Source organism: Zerene cesonia, chromosome 5 (assembly GCF_012273895.1).
Source record: "Zerene cesonia ecotype Mississippi chromosome 5, Zerene_cesonia_1.1, whole genome shotgun sequence".
In the NCBI taxonomy this organism is placed as follows: Eukaryota; Metazoa; Arthropoda; class Insecta; order Lepidoptera; family Pieridae; genus Zerene; species Zerene cesonia.
In genome coordinates this window covers 3,211,266-3,226,262 of record NC_052106.1, presented here as the reverse complement: position 1 = coordinate 3,226,262, position 14,997 = coordinate 3,211,266, and the positions used below count along the sequence as shown (strand labels likewise).

At 33.4% G+C, this 14,997-nt stretch overlaps 1 protein-coding gene across 1 annotated transcript; it reads right to left on the bottom strand.

Moving 5' to 3' along the window:
• Positions 1–6,429: 6,429 nt before the first annotated feature.
• On the bottom strand, positions 6,430–8,389 carry LOC119840030 (protein odd-skipped). The gene is made up of 3 exons (XM_038366525.1): positions 8,266–8,389; positions 7,398–7,950; positions 6,430–6,875 (listed from the first exon to the last, which is right to left on the bottom strand). The coding sequence occupies exons 1-3, from the start codon at positions 8,369–8,371 to the stop codon at positions 6,482–6,484; spliced, it is 1,053 nt and encodes a 350-aa protein (XP_038222453.1). The 5' UTR covers positions 8,372–8,389; the 3' UTR covers positions 6,430–6,481.
• Positions 8,390–14,997: the final 6,608 nt, after the last annotated feature.

Genomic DNA, 14,997 nt, shown 5'->3' with positions numbered 1-14,997 from the left:
CGAAACCGCACATCGCATTTTGATCCCAAATAATTATACGTTCTTGAAGGATAGAACCCTTTTCTATTTACCTGGTATTACTTAGAAACTGACAGATTTAATTCCGATTAAGAGATTGGTCTAATTATTCGGTTATTATGCATTTAATTGTGGGGTCTATTTTGAACCAATTACAAATTATATAGCACAGCAATTATACACACGCAAACGTCAATTTTAAGAGTATAAAATTAAAAACAAAGTACAGTTTTCAAGACGTGGAGTGTGACTGTAATAGTGGTCGAAAACCCCTCCTTCTCTTATTAAAAAAAGACCAATTCAAATAGGTTTCCTAATATGTAGCCGAGACATATAGTGTGTATTTCAATGGAAAATCTACGCGAGCGATCAGGCGCATGTCCAACAATACGACAAAAAACGGTGAAAGAAAATGCGCTGATGATGACGTCGGTCGTGATAAATAAGATACACTTATAAATATTAAAGGGAGGTAGACTTAGTCCTATTGAAATTTTTATTCAAAAAATTACAGAGACGCTCCGAAAATATGATTGCGGATTTAGTTTGGATTAATTAAAACGAACCTTGCGCTCGTATTAAATATATGTAGACATTCAACGTAATTTTCTAGGTTCTATTTAAGTTGAAATCAAAAAGAAGATTTAATTTTAACCTATTCCAAATTTTTGTTTGACATGTGCACGTCTATCGCTATTGTGACATTGCCCTTTGATGTTTATTGAAGACTTTATTGCTATCACTTTAAGGTTGTAAATGTAGTTTAAATTTAATAAATAGATGACGTGAGACTAATTTCAGTTGTCGGCCTGTCAATCTTCGAAAGATTTTGACGTGAAGGTATCAACATGCTTTGTTAGGTGAAGTGTGTATTTAAACTTTACGAAATGTTGTAACGCTGTAATAAGCTTTTATAAGCGGCAAAACTTGTGATGAAAGTTAATTAATCAGCGGAGTTAAACATAACACAGAGAAGAGTAACATCATTTACGCTTTATTTTTTTTTTCCATAAAAGTAAAATAAAAGAATAAAAAATACACACTACCATGATTTGACACTGACATATCAAGAGTCATAATTTGTGTAAAAAAAAGATTGTAACATTTGAAAATTTTAATGAGACTTCGAAAGATCAAACCTCAGGTCAACTAGTGGACATTTTACGGCACTTCGAATTAAACATCAATTAATAAATTATTTAATGCGGGATTACGACTTTTTCTATCTTGGTTCTTTGTTGACGGCACTTTCTATGATATCATATGGCTACGAGTAAATCCTACTAATATTATAAATGCGAAAGTATGTAAGGATGTGTGTGTTTGTTGCTCTTTCACGCAAAAACTACAGAACCGATTGTAATGAAATTTGGTACGTAGACAGCTGGACAACTGGAAAAACATATAGGCAACTTTTTATCCCGATATTCCTACGGGATACGGACTTACGCGGGTGAAACCGCGGGGCGCAGCTAGTATATCTATAAAGTTAATATCTTTTACAAAAAGAGATGTCGATAAAACTGATTTTGTTTCAGGACTGCGATAATTATAATTGCGACTGCTTAAAGAGGTTCGAGGGGTCAAATCTCAATCCTATGTAAATTCCATTTAACACTAGCAATTATAACATACTCTTTGTAAATTCTCAGATAGCTTGGTAGCTATTTTTAGTTCATTATTATTTATTAAATCGCTCCCTGATCCTCCCTTATTCTTTCCTGTCATCGAACTAAATAACTACTAACACTCCTTTCCTTGATGGGCGGTAAAATATATTCCAATACAAAGAGCAAAAAAATAAATGAGGTGCAGTTGTATAATATAATAATAATACAGAATTTAATATTCAATATTCATATTAGGTCATGGGTTTATTTCACCCACGGTGGGTGCGACCGGGGTCTAATTGGCCGAAATGAACCTATTATACCGATGATTTGTGTTGATTGACAGGCGTCAATCAGATTGCGTGAGCGGCTGGAGGCGCGTGCGCCAGCGATCCCGTGAAATAAATACGAGAAATTTTGTAAAATGTGTTCCTGTTATATGGAAGAATTTTGGATTCGATCGGCTGGATCAGAATGACTTAGATATTTGTGTGATTGGGTGAACTCGCTAACTACTCGCTTAGGGTAAATTCGTACTTACGTCTAACTCGTATCACGCTTGGTTAAAGGCTTCGGTAGAAGAACTACCAGCTTATTATGGTCAAATATGCTGATAACAGTCGGACATATTGGTATGTATTGACATTAGTCGCACTGTTCCCGCAAAATGTTTTTGCATATTTAATAAGGATTAGTTATGAAAATACGTAAGTAACTATTTTCAATTTGCTTGCGAGTATAATTATGAATTTATTCGATACAGTTAAACCTACCTGATTGTTGGACTTTTATATATATAACAAGCACATAGCAATGATCCAAGTTCATATGTTTGTCGAGTGACTATTTCATGTTTAGTGCTTTGTTTATATATAAAATTTTTAAAGCTTTTTTGCCCCGACTTCGCCCGTGGTATGTACATGTCACTCAGTGAAGTTGCAGCTTCTAATAATGTAAGAATTTCTGAAATTAGTCCAGTGGCTTTTCCGTGAAAACGTTACAAACACACAAATATATTTTAATATTAGTGTAGATAAGGTAAGGTGGAAAACGATCCTAGTGTTTTTCAGTAGGTCACAAATACACGAATTTGAATTTCCGTCTAGATGTTCACAGACTGATACATAACTTCTCCTCTGAACATGTAAATTGATTTCATTCACTATCGCTCTTATGTAAAAAGTATCTATCAATGACTGTATAAATGACTCTCTTCTTTAAGTATAACACAAAATAGTACCAACCAGTATTTATGTTTGATTGCACATTAAGTGCATCGCTCAGAGCTAACATAAATCTTTATCAAAACGGCAGTAAAAACGAGGATAATTATCTAAAGTGTAATAAATTTCCAAATAATGTTCCTTTGTTTTGTGATGCTACTTTATATAGACCCGCGGGCGGGTAATCTTCATTAAGTCATTTTATTGTTCACCTATGAGGCAAAATTGGCCACTACTATGTTCATTTGGACTTTGACCTTTTGTGTAAGTAATGACTAAAAATACTTCGTGCTTTTTGTTAGAACTTCTCAATGATTTTTGAACATTTTGTGTCATTTTGTGTGTAATTATTTTGTTTGATTCAACTACATAAGGTAGACAAATAAATATATTTATTATAGTACGAAGAAAAGAAAACAACTATTTAAAGAAAAATGTAAAGTTTACCTACTAACTAGACTACTATAACTTAGATTAAAAGTATATCGAATCCAAATATACACCCATAAAACGTATCAAATAATATAATTGATAATGAAAGTTATGCAATAAAGCTATAGCTTTATAATAAGTTACAGACAGATGTTTTAAAGGCTAAGATGTTTCAGAAAAAAAAAGACGATATATTGGCCTATTTTCTTCTACCGAGCTACCGTAACCGTAAATTAAAAACCTAAAACAGCATAGACCTCCTTTAATTAACGTCGATAAATCAATACAATATATTAATAAATCAACAAAACCGTCAGTCAATGCGCGGGCGCATGACAGACAAAATAACTTGAAATATGGCAGCGGAGTCCTTCCAAATTCGAATTTAATCTCGCCAAATTGGTTTTAATTGGGACAAAACGTAAAAAATGGTTGATTATCGAAGTTTTGGATAAACTCTAAATAGTCATGGGAAAACGTTTGAATGGAATTCGCGATCTCGTCAGCGATTAGCCCTCAATCAGATGGATTTTGTGCAATTTTCATTGACTGCTAAATTGCGTATACGAGAACGGAACAAAATTGTAGCATCTGTCAAACCCGTGCGTGCCGCGTCAGTTGTAATCTAAGGCAATTTCTATCCTTCCACTAAATTCGAAATAATTAAGCATCCCTTATAAAATAGTGTAGATTTAAAATGGCCCTAATTGAGAGAAGGCTTAGAAGAAGCTGTATAATTGATAGAGTTGGCCTCTCTTATTGAGTAAAATATGGACAATAAAAACATATAAACGACGGCTTATAAAAACGTTAGTATTACAACGTAGATAACATAAAAAAATAGTTCATATTTCTTTATTTTTAAAGATATTAACATAAACATTTTTCTCTATCATAGAGATACTATATGGTATACACTAATGGTTTTGTACCTAAAGAATAAAAGTACCTAGGCAAAAAGGAAAAAAAACCGTCTAAGTAATACGATGAACGTTTCTCCCACGTTTCTACATTCAACAGGGTAAAAAGTCTGGTAGAACTGTAGACTTTTTTTAGTGTGTTAGACAGCTATAATTTGATGTTTTTATTATGTGCTGATTGTTATACAATAAAACATACATTATTTATCCAATCAAAATTAATTAATTTGTTCAGATCCTTACAGAGGCATAATGATTTAATGAGATATGCGTCTCTTGTTAAATAAGTACGTAGCTTGCGCTTACCATACGCCTATAATTCTTGTGATCCATTTAATGTTAATTAACTAATCTCGAAATTCACCTATTATGATGTTCCAAACTCAAATTATTTCGCTTTAAACAGTGAACGATTGTTGAGAAACTAACTCCAGAAATGTTACCAGTAGCGACACCCCGTTGTGACAAGTGACATATGTTAGTTCGGGCTTGACGAACTAGATGGCGTGACCACGCAATTAATGGAAAAATAAGTACGCTCCAATTATTGCCTTGAGGAAATGACCAATTTGTAGCTATTTGTAATCGTTTCTTTTTCGTTTGGTTGCTTTAAATTTTAAGATTGTGTTGTTGTTTGTTTATATTATAATTAATTATACGATTTTGCATCAGAGGCATGTTTGTCTGTTACGATGTAAGATTTTGTATGAATATGCTCAAACATTTCAAGAAGATGCTTTAACGCATAAAAACGTTTTCGAAAAATGTCAGCTTAAAAATTTAATAATAATATTAAAATCCAAAGCGATTCAACACAATATTGACCTACAGGAACTCAAATATATAGGTATATTATAAAAACCAATACAATAAACAGTTGCAAACAAATATTATGAGGTGAACTCCATATTCTCCTTATTCCAGTAATGTAATTATACAAAAAAAAAACTATTTCAAGGAGTTTTACAAAACTTTTAAATATTCTCCATCTAGGTATCACTAGGTATAATATTATAGCGTAGGTATTCAAGTATTATTAATCATAATCTGTGGTAGGTAGTATTAGTGCGGTGTTACTACATTTAGGTCTATACAATTCAATAAATTCATGCAAATTAAATAACTCTTTAACGAATATTGTTCATTTTATTGTCAAAAATATTTATTTATTAGATTAGCTTATATTTTGTGCTTTATAACTATTCCACTATACCAGACTTAGCCGTCTGTGATTCGTAGAATATTATAATCAGTCATGGATACGTATTAATCCTATCTAGTTTTACAAATTCAATATTGTTGTTAAAAATAATAGCACTTCCCTATAAGTTTATATCATCCTTTAGTATACTAACGCGATTGCAAGGCAATTATATGCTATCTAAGCTTTTAATGTACCCATGCGCAGGATTTATCATACATAATTATATATTTTTAAGATATTTCATCGTTTGAGAGGATAGGTGATTATGTTAGCCTATACTATTATCTACCTGTTGTAAATGACCCATGAGGGCGACGCGTCCTCATTGTTTTAATGTGGTCTTTTCTTTTGGCGATTTTAAAAGCATTTACTTATATTGCTTTATTAATATCTAAAGAAAAAGTCGCTCAAATGTGTAACGATCAATTTAGTAGTAAATTATTGTGTAATTGTGACTAGTTTTGTGTCTTTAACTTATCTGTTATACGATGGGAAATAAAACAAGGAAAGTTAATGATAATCTTTCTTTTCTTTTTTCTTATTTTAATTAGCCTCTTAACTTAGCTTATACTGACTCTAAATCTAATATTTACAAGGAACAAATACTGTACTAACACTAATACGATAACTTACATTAAACATGATCTGAGTCATAGGTTTATTTGGATTTAACTTAGAACAACGGTAATATTTTTGGTAACTTTAGTTAACCACCCTACGATAAAACTCTATCACAATAAATAAATCTCTTAAAAAACATAACAACGATAAACAATAATCAGTCTTTAGCATGAAAAGATCAAACTTTAAATATAATGAAGCGATTGAACTATAATCCGAGTGATTAAATGAGCTTAGATGACGAATCACAAACGTATGAAGCGAGATATAATCGAAAATAGTAACACTGAGAGGTATTTAAAACTACTAATACTGTAATTATACATAGTACTGAAACACATCTTTGGCAGAATAGGTACTCAGATATGGAATGATTTACAAAATAATAAATAACGTCTTTGTACATTAGTTACAAAATGTGTTTGGCTAAAACTACAATTATCCAAGACGTTATTAACGTTTCATTATGTCTTCTATTGAAAAGCCTAACGGCCTCTTAGGTGCCTCTACTGGAGATTGCTGCGGACTGGCGTGTTGTTGTTGGAACGCCTGAGGCGGCGGAGTTGGTTTGTGTGACAGATCCAATAAAGGACTGTCAGAAACCTGACTCGTTGATGAAACTTCTTGACATCCTTCGAGATGTTCTAAATGATGCTTATTGGCTTCGCTGTGCGTCATCAAGTGTGTCTTCAAGTTCGATCTTTGGTTGAAACTTTTATTGCAAACTGGGCATTTGTGGGGTGACTCTTCCATGTGTAGAATTTTGTGTACCGCTAACGTTCTTGATTGGCAAAAGCCTTTACCGCATTCAGTACATTTGAATGGCTTCTCCTTAGAATGAATATACCTGTAAAAAAAGGAAATGAACATAAGATATTGTTCAACTTTCACTTACAGACGTGGATCGGTTACACTGCATTAAGTTTCAATGTGAATCCTCTTAATGTAAACGTATTCTCACGATTAGATACGATGCATTATTGATTTAAAATTTGAAAATGCTATCTCGTAAAAGCAAAGAAATATAACATGTAATTTGTTCGACGGCGGAGCAAGACAGATATGGACGTCGTAAAGATCTAAACCGGTTGTGTGGAGAGCGCGTGCGGCCGCCTTGCGACCTCACAAAAAGGTTTACACTTCGAATTCGTTTTTTAACTTTCTTATCGCCACAATGCTTCGATGAAACACGCCTTAAATCACTTTGTTAGCATTAGAAACGAGACATTATAGTAACGTCATAGAGATAATTGAAGGACTCTTTCTATTGCCCCGATTTTGATTAACAATGTTCGATTAAATTGAATTATTTACACATTATGTATAAGATATAGTAAATGAAATGACGATAAACATTTGTGAAACTTACCTATGATCTCTAAGATGATCTTGCCTCCTGAAAGCCTTGCCGCAGATGTCACATGAGTAGGGACGCTCGTCCGTGTGTGTTCTCTCGTGAATCAGCAAGTTGTATGACTTCGTGAACTGGCGATTGCAATATTTGCAAATAAATTGTTTTTTTGGCCTCGTGCCTGGGACTCCTGGCGCCCTCATCTGCGGTGGGTTCCTTCCAGGCATTCTTTGCGCCATTGACGGGTATCTCAACGAGTGGTGATATAAAGCAGCATTTCTTATCCATTGGTTAACCAGCATCGCGTGGTATGGTGCTGACGGTGGGAGGGAGGCAACTTGGGGTGGAACATAAGAAGCGGCTGGGTAGCTATAAGGAACTTGCTTGTCGTAGGAGTATGGAGTCTGCATTGGTCTGAAGTTAGCGTATTGGGGTGCTGGCCAGGTCTGGTGTCGAGATACAATGACAGCGGGTGGTGTGTCGTCGGTTGGCGTGTTGGGCGGCGTCGGCAAGGGTGGTGACGGCCGCTCCAACTTTACAAGGGCTTCGATGGGAAAATCTGGCGGATAGCCTGTGAAAAAAACGAATATATTAAAAACTTATACTTACAAAATTTTATAAACTAATAATTTTGGTAAATGAATCAAAAATACGTGAATGCTTATACGTCTAGTGTCGAGCGTATTGTATGTAAATAATAAAGACTATTTCCACTGATTATGATAACACATTTTATCTTGATTGGTGTTTGTTTATAAGATAACTTGGTCAATTCAAGGTATTATTTTATCTGGCCACGCATTACACAGACAACAAAATGATGGGAAATTTAATACGGATAAAGAAAACTACAAATAGAAAAACCAAACGCAAATCCCAAACTTACTGTGATTTTCCTCAATATGTTCGTCTTCCTCTTCCTCGATATTGATATCGTCGGAACTGTCAACACTGTACGCCTTATCTTCCATTTCCAAGAGAGTACAATCCATAGAAACAAAACACTGCACTAGCACTGGACTGGACACTGATGTCAACAAACCGGTTCGAACTGACAACCGGCTTGCGAGAGCTCGAGAAGTGTAATGAGCTTGTGTGCGTTCGTTATCGAGGCCTGTGTTCGCGCGGCGCGGGGTAGGGAGAGATCAAAGGCGCCGCTTCCACCGGCGCCTGTGTCGGCTCCCGAGGCAGCTCCGCGCCTCCCAGTGGGCGGGGCCTGCTGAGCTCTGCCTTCAGAATCGATCGGCGTTAGTCGCGAATCGTTCGAAATACCATCGCGCTTATTGCGATAGAGTTCCAACTCGATAATGTAGAGAACGCTCCGGAACTTTGTCGGAACAACTCTAGGAGAGATATGACGTTTGGAAAGTTGTATGGTTAATGCAAATTTTGGTGACAAGGCACGTCTAGTAATAAGGTGAGCGAATTGCCTTCATAATTGCGTTTCGTAGGCAAGTCTTTGTACAGATTTAGACAAGTTTGGATATAGATTTTGTAATTATTCTGTAACTACAGAATTATAACACTAGTAGGACTTGCCTTTTTACTTTTGCTGCATATAAATTTGTCACATTTTGATTACTATATACTATATTTATTTATTTTATAATATTTATTGTAAAGTTTTGTTAATTAGTTAATAGGGATTCAAGTAAAGATGAATAATTAACATACTACCACTCCTAAAATACAAGTTAAAAAATGAGTAAAAATCTTCCCTTAAAATTATTGTTGTTAACTTATAAATACAAAAAACATATATCTGTTTTTAAATAGTGATTTCCGATATTATGTTATCTCATGAACTACTGGATTACCACAATTTTTTTACTATTGAAAATGTACGTAACACCTGAGTGCTATAGGCTTTATATGTGCCACAAGCGAAGCCAGAGTAGACGCTAGTATTGGATAAAGTTTAGTATCTACATATTATCTGTTTCAAGCTTCTACATGAGGAGTTGTAAGAGCACGAACATATAAACCATATTATATGAATCTGCACGAATCGTATAGAGACGATAGATTTGTATGTTTGTTTGTAATTGGTTATCTCAAATACCACTAACCCCATTCTGAAAATTAATTTACCGTCAGAAAACTACAATATTCGAAAGCATAATTATTACCTATTTAAGAATTTACTTCCGTGTTAACTCGCCAGATAGAGCCAAATAAGTTGGAATATTGACTAAGTATGTAGAACAGAATGTTAATAATATTAAAATATGACGTATTATCTATTTAAATACACAACTATACTTCAATGAAATGAACAAAACATCCAGTACAAATGGCAGTTCAGTATCTACATTTGGCTGCGCAAACATGGGTCAGGTGAGAGGCGACACGGGCGGCGGCCTTTGTGTCACCATCAAAGGCGCCGACGCAAACATCGATTAACACCAACCATGTGGACGTTCAACACAGCATATTAACCCTTATTACTTCACACTGAAGACTTTTATTCCATGTATAATTCGTGTTTTAAGACCGTATTTCATGTGTTGAGTGCTGCCACTAGACACCTCGTTGAAGTGAGGTTTGTATGAACGATTGTTGGGAAATTATTGCGAGGAGAGACGAATGCTATTGCGTGTATGGGTTCTGATTGTGTAATGTAACACTTAGCGTTGAGATTAATTTGTTTATAATTGTCGAGAGCTACTATATTGTTGAAATATTTGCGATGTTTGTTTAAAAGTTCATAATGACTACATAGAGAAAGCCACATTTTATTTCGAAGTTCTAAGTATGTCTACATCTATCGTCAGGTTTGAGAATTCGAACATAATTATTCAATTAATACATTAGTATGTTTTTTTAATGATACCAACTTTATTAAGGAATCTATTAATTAGATATTTCTCGTTTGAACCTATGAATAGTCCTAGACTTCGGGACTGTTAAAAAAGCTTATATACCAACCTATGTTTATAAAACATATACCTACCTTCCATATGATAATTTTGTACAATAATACTATATATATCGAAGCATTTAGAATAATTAAAAAAAAAAAAACTTACATTACGTAAGGTTCTACAATTATATAGCAAACTCAAATGAAATAGTAATTTCTGCCTCCATTACAACTGCAAAGCGCTTGAGTGTGCACTAAACAAATAATTATTCACTTAGCGTAGAACACGCATTTCGCTGGAAACACATTAAATTAATTACATTTGCTGCGTGTAATTGCATATCGTTGTTCCGTTCATGTATTTTAATGTTCGCAATTAGTTATATAATGTACTTTATAATATTCGCCAACTTTGCTTCGCGATTATTTGATAGATGATGTAAAAAGTTGGGTTTATTATTAATTAATATAAGAGATTAATATAAGATAATATAAGAATATAAGAGCATTGCTACTGTAACTTCATTTTCGTTTTAATAATAATTTTAATAATCATTTTCCATCAGATGAACCGCCTGCTCGTTTGCCTGCTTAGCTATAAAAAAAAAAAAAAACTTCGAAAGTTGTGATATCGAAAAGTTGTGATTTTATGTGTGACATTTCAAAATTATAAGACAATTCGATATAGATAACACATATATCAATTGATCTTATAAATACACACTTAATTTGTGACTAAATATTAATCTGCGTGAAATAACAATTTAAAATTAAATTAACTAAGCTCAAAAAGCAGATACATATTTTTGTAGTGTAATTGACATTTTAATTTAAAATCATTTAGGTTATTAATTGAAGTGATTACTAATAATTAGTTAAGTTGTAAATAAATATTCGTTGGTATATCATTGCATAAAATGCTTCAAAACAATTTATAAATATCTAAAATATAATATAAATAGAAAAAATGTGATCAATGGAGCATGCTTTTAATAATAAGAGGCTTGTCAATAAACATTTAGGAGACACGTTCATATCCACATTAGCGCGAATAGCGAAGCGATTGGCGAATCGAAAGACGAGTGTGTAAGCGCGATAAAACGCGGTGAAATATACATCTTCGTTGTTTTGGATTGTAGGAGCCGAGCTTCTCCAAGAATTGGGCCAGCTCGCAGCGGGGAAGGCACCACACCCCCACAGAAGATCAACCTAAAAGTAGCATGCTAATATGTTTCATTCGGTGGGTGGGGATGCTGAAAGCCAGGATCCTTTTCCCCATCCCTCTCAGTCCATTTCTTTATTCCAGTCTTGGAATCCTTTCCTTATCCTTTACCCCATAAAAGCGGGTAACGCATAAAAGAATTGGTGTCGAATTAACATATCATACGTCAGCGCCTTTATTTACTTTGTAATTAATAATTTTATGATATTTATACGTGTATTATGTGCTTCTGCTTATTTGTAAAGATTTACAGTGGATGTGTAGGTAATAAACGAGTCATGCTGAAACCCTTACAGTAAGTTAAATCTCTACTAATATTATAAATGTGAATGTATGTATCACTGCCTGTCCGTCTCTACTTCACGCTTAAACCAATGAATCGGTTTATATGAAATTTGGTAAAGAGATAGTTTGAGAATCGAAAAAGGGTTGGATTTCTATTCCGGAAATCCTACGGGAACTGAAACTATATGGGGAAAACGAGACTATCTAACTTTTCCTTAACTACGCGAGCGAAGCCGCGGGCGGAAGGTAGACAAATTTAAATCTAGAAATCTACGACTCGCTAACAATGTTTAAAAGTATATCTTTTTCTTTATTTCTTTATTACCACTATATTATTATTTTCCGTATCCGCTCTAGACATAACTGAATTTTTTTTAAAGTTATGTAAATTTGAATTAATGTGCATTTGATGAAAACATGCCTTTGTAAGCAAACATATATATCGTTAATTAACTCCCTTATGCTATATTGAGTATCCCTCAGAAGAAAGTTTAAGGCAGAATAATGTGGTGCCTATTGAAACCTAGCCGTGCCTCGCGGTTTCTCCCACGTCGAACAGAATGTTGTATAACTGATAAAGCATTCTCCAATAGATGGACTCTTAAATATAAACATAATCTTGCAATTCAATTGAAAAATTATACTATTGACTGACCAATAGACCCCTAATTAGAAACCTAAAAAAATCGTTTTATATTCATATTATTGTTAATCGAAATTTCATAATTGCAATGAAAATTGTAGATGTTATCTACAAATATTGTAGAAAACTTCATTACGGTTGCATTCCCAGATCAAAGACGAATATGATTTGAATATTAACTATTTAAAGGGGTGCATTTCTATGGCTTAATTTAAATGAAAAGTTAACGATAATTCAAAATACTTTTATAAAAAAGTATAACAATTTATTATGATTTAGTTTAGATTTACTTTTAATAGGTATACATAATAATCAATGGACACTTACTTAAAAGTTATTGCAAAAGAAAGATTACTCTTATTATGCAATGAAATAAAAACACGTGTGAAAATTGCAAATCATTGTCTTCTATTGGGTTTCCCGTTCATAAAATTTTAATTAGACACGTTCCTAATTATGTCTCATAATTTCAGATAATCTTAGATTACAGTTTACAATTAGATCATAAAATAATCCACAAAATTGACTGTTGTAATTAATAAAAATAACACATACCAACAATTTGCACAGTTTACATGGATTTTTTGTAAATAGTAGCTAGCGAATGCTACTGTGTTATGTTTGGAAAGGGGGAACCAGAAGCAGCCTTTTCTTTTCCTTATCCTTCCCAGTCCTTTTCTTATATTCCCTTCCTCGAGCTTTTCTTTATCTCATATTTTTTAAAGACTGCAATCCATTTGTGAAGAAGCGTGTGGTCTGTCAACAACCTTATTCAAATAATTTACATAATTGCATATTATTTTAAGAGAAAGAATAAATGCACATAGTAGTACCGTATAGTATTTTTTCATTAGCCAAATTCGAATATATGACTTCAGAGCCGATGGTTCATAAAAAGTTACTCCACCAGACTGGGTTAATATTGTAAAATAAAATGAAGAGATCTGTCAAAGGAAGAATAAGTGTTGTTTCACTGAATCATATTAACTTACATAACCTCTTCCTACTTTACAACAAACAGTTTTAGCTAAACACCCCATTACAAACAGTTTATAAAGAATAATCTGGTAAATGTCATTTCCTATCCCCGAAGTAGTTCGAAGTATATGATTCAAAAAGTTTACACAAGATCAAGATCCATAGAATAGGAAACCACTTGAAAAATGCATAATCCATAATCCTAGTAATATTATAAATGCGAAAGTTTGTAAGGATGTTTGTGTGTGTTTGTTACTCTTTCACGCAAAAACTTCTGAACCGATTGCAATGAAATTTGCTACGTAGCTAACTGGAGAACTGGAAGAACACATAGGCAACTTTTTATCCTGTTGTGAAACCGCGGGAAGCAGCTAGTATCGTCATATAGCTGAAATGAATTCCTTATAGCTCCATTCAATATTTGCAATGAAGTTTTTAGTTATTTCGGCAATTTACATGACTTTATTTCATTGCGATTAGAAACTTCCGCATACATCGAATGAGACCTTGTGAGGAAAATATTGACAGTCATTTAATCAAACTTTGCTCAGTAATTGAAGATTTGATAAACGGTTTTAGTTTATAGTGCTATGTAGTTATTTGAGATTAGTAAATGATGGTTATTGGCTTTATTGCTTTATTAATATGGCTTTATTAGTATTTCTGTGTATAATTTTCCTTGCTGAAAAATTTTAGTTATTTTTAGAGTTTTCTAAATAATTTTTTGGTGTTCCATTTGTCATTTACGATTCTATAAAAAGAAAGTAAAACAAGTCCACTTTCGTATTTACCATTTTAGGGATTCAATCAAGACCAGATTATTTTAATAGTAAATTCAAATCAAACATTCGTTGAAACTCGTTTTTACCTAGAACAGGAAACGCACCTCCCAAATGAAGAACGCCTAACAACGTGCAATTAGTAAAATTTTAGCATCGCTCGAGGCCTGTGTACATAGAAGCAAATATCTTGAAAGGCACCGACGTCCAATAACAATGACCAAAGAGTACCGACAATTGTAAACATATAGAATTGTTCTCTATTAAAATAATGGTATTAAGGCGCCTTGTCTGCCACCGTTTCCTTTTAAATACCGAAGTTTAGAACAATGGGATGAAACTGAATGAGCATAGATAACGCTTCATAAAACTACTGATAACATTCGTTCGACTTAGCCTTAAACTATGACCTTTGTTGGGCTCAAAATGGCGTAGTTTGTTTGCTTGAAAAGCCCTTTGTTAGATTCAGCGTAAATAACAAAAGATTTTTGCAAATTGTTACAATGACCTCAATAACCTGCAAACAACTTTTTTGTGATAATACATATTGGTGCACGAATTTCTAAGTATTTGCGTGTTATTTTTTTATCAGTATGTATGTGTGATTTTTTAGAAACAATAAAATTCTCTATGTAAAAGAACAAAATAAGCGTCTTTTTTAAGTTTAGCAAATAGATACTTCGTCTTCGCTCCATTATGACTTGGCTTTAATCAATTAGGCCTCTCATAAGCCACGTCGATGATTTTGTGTTATAATTAAAATAATAAGAATCAAATTCGGGCACATAAGTGATAAATATGAAAAAGTTTAAGTTTGTATGAAATAGTATTACTATTTCATGCAAACT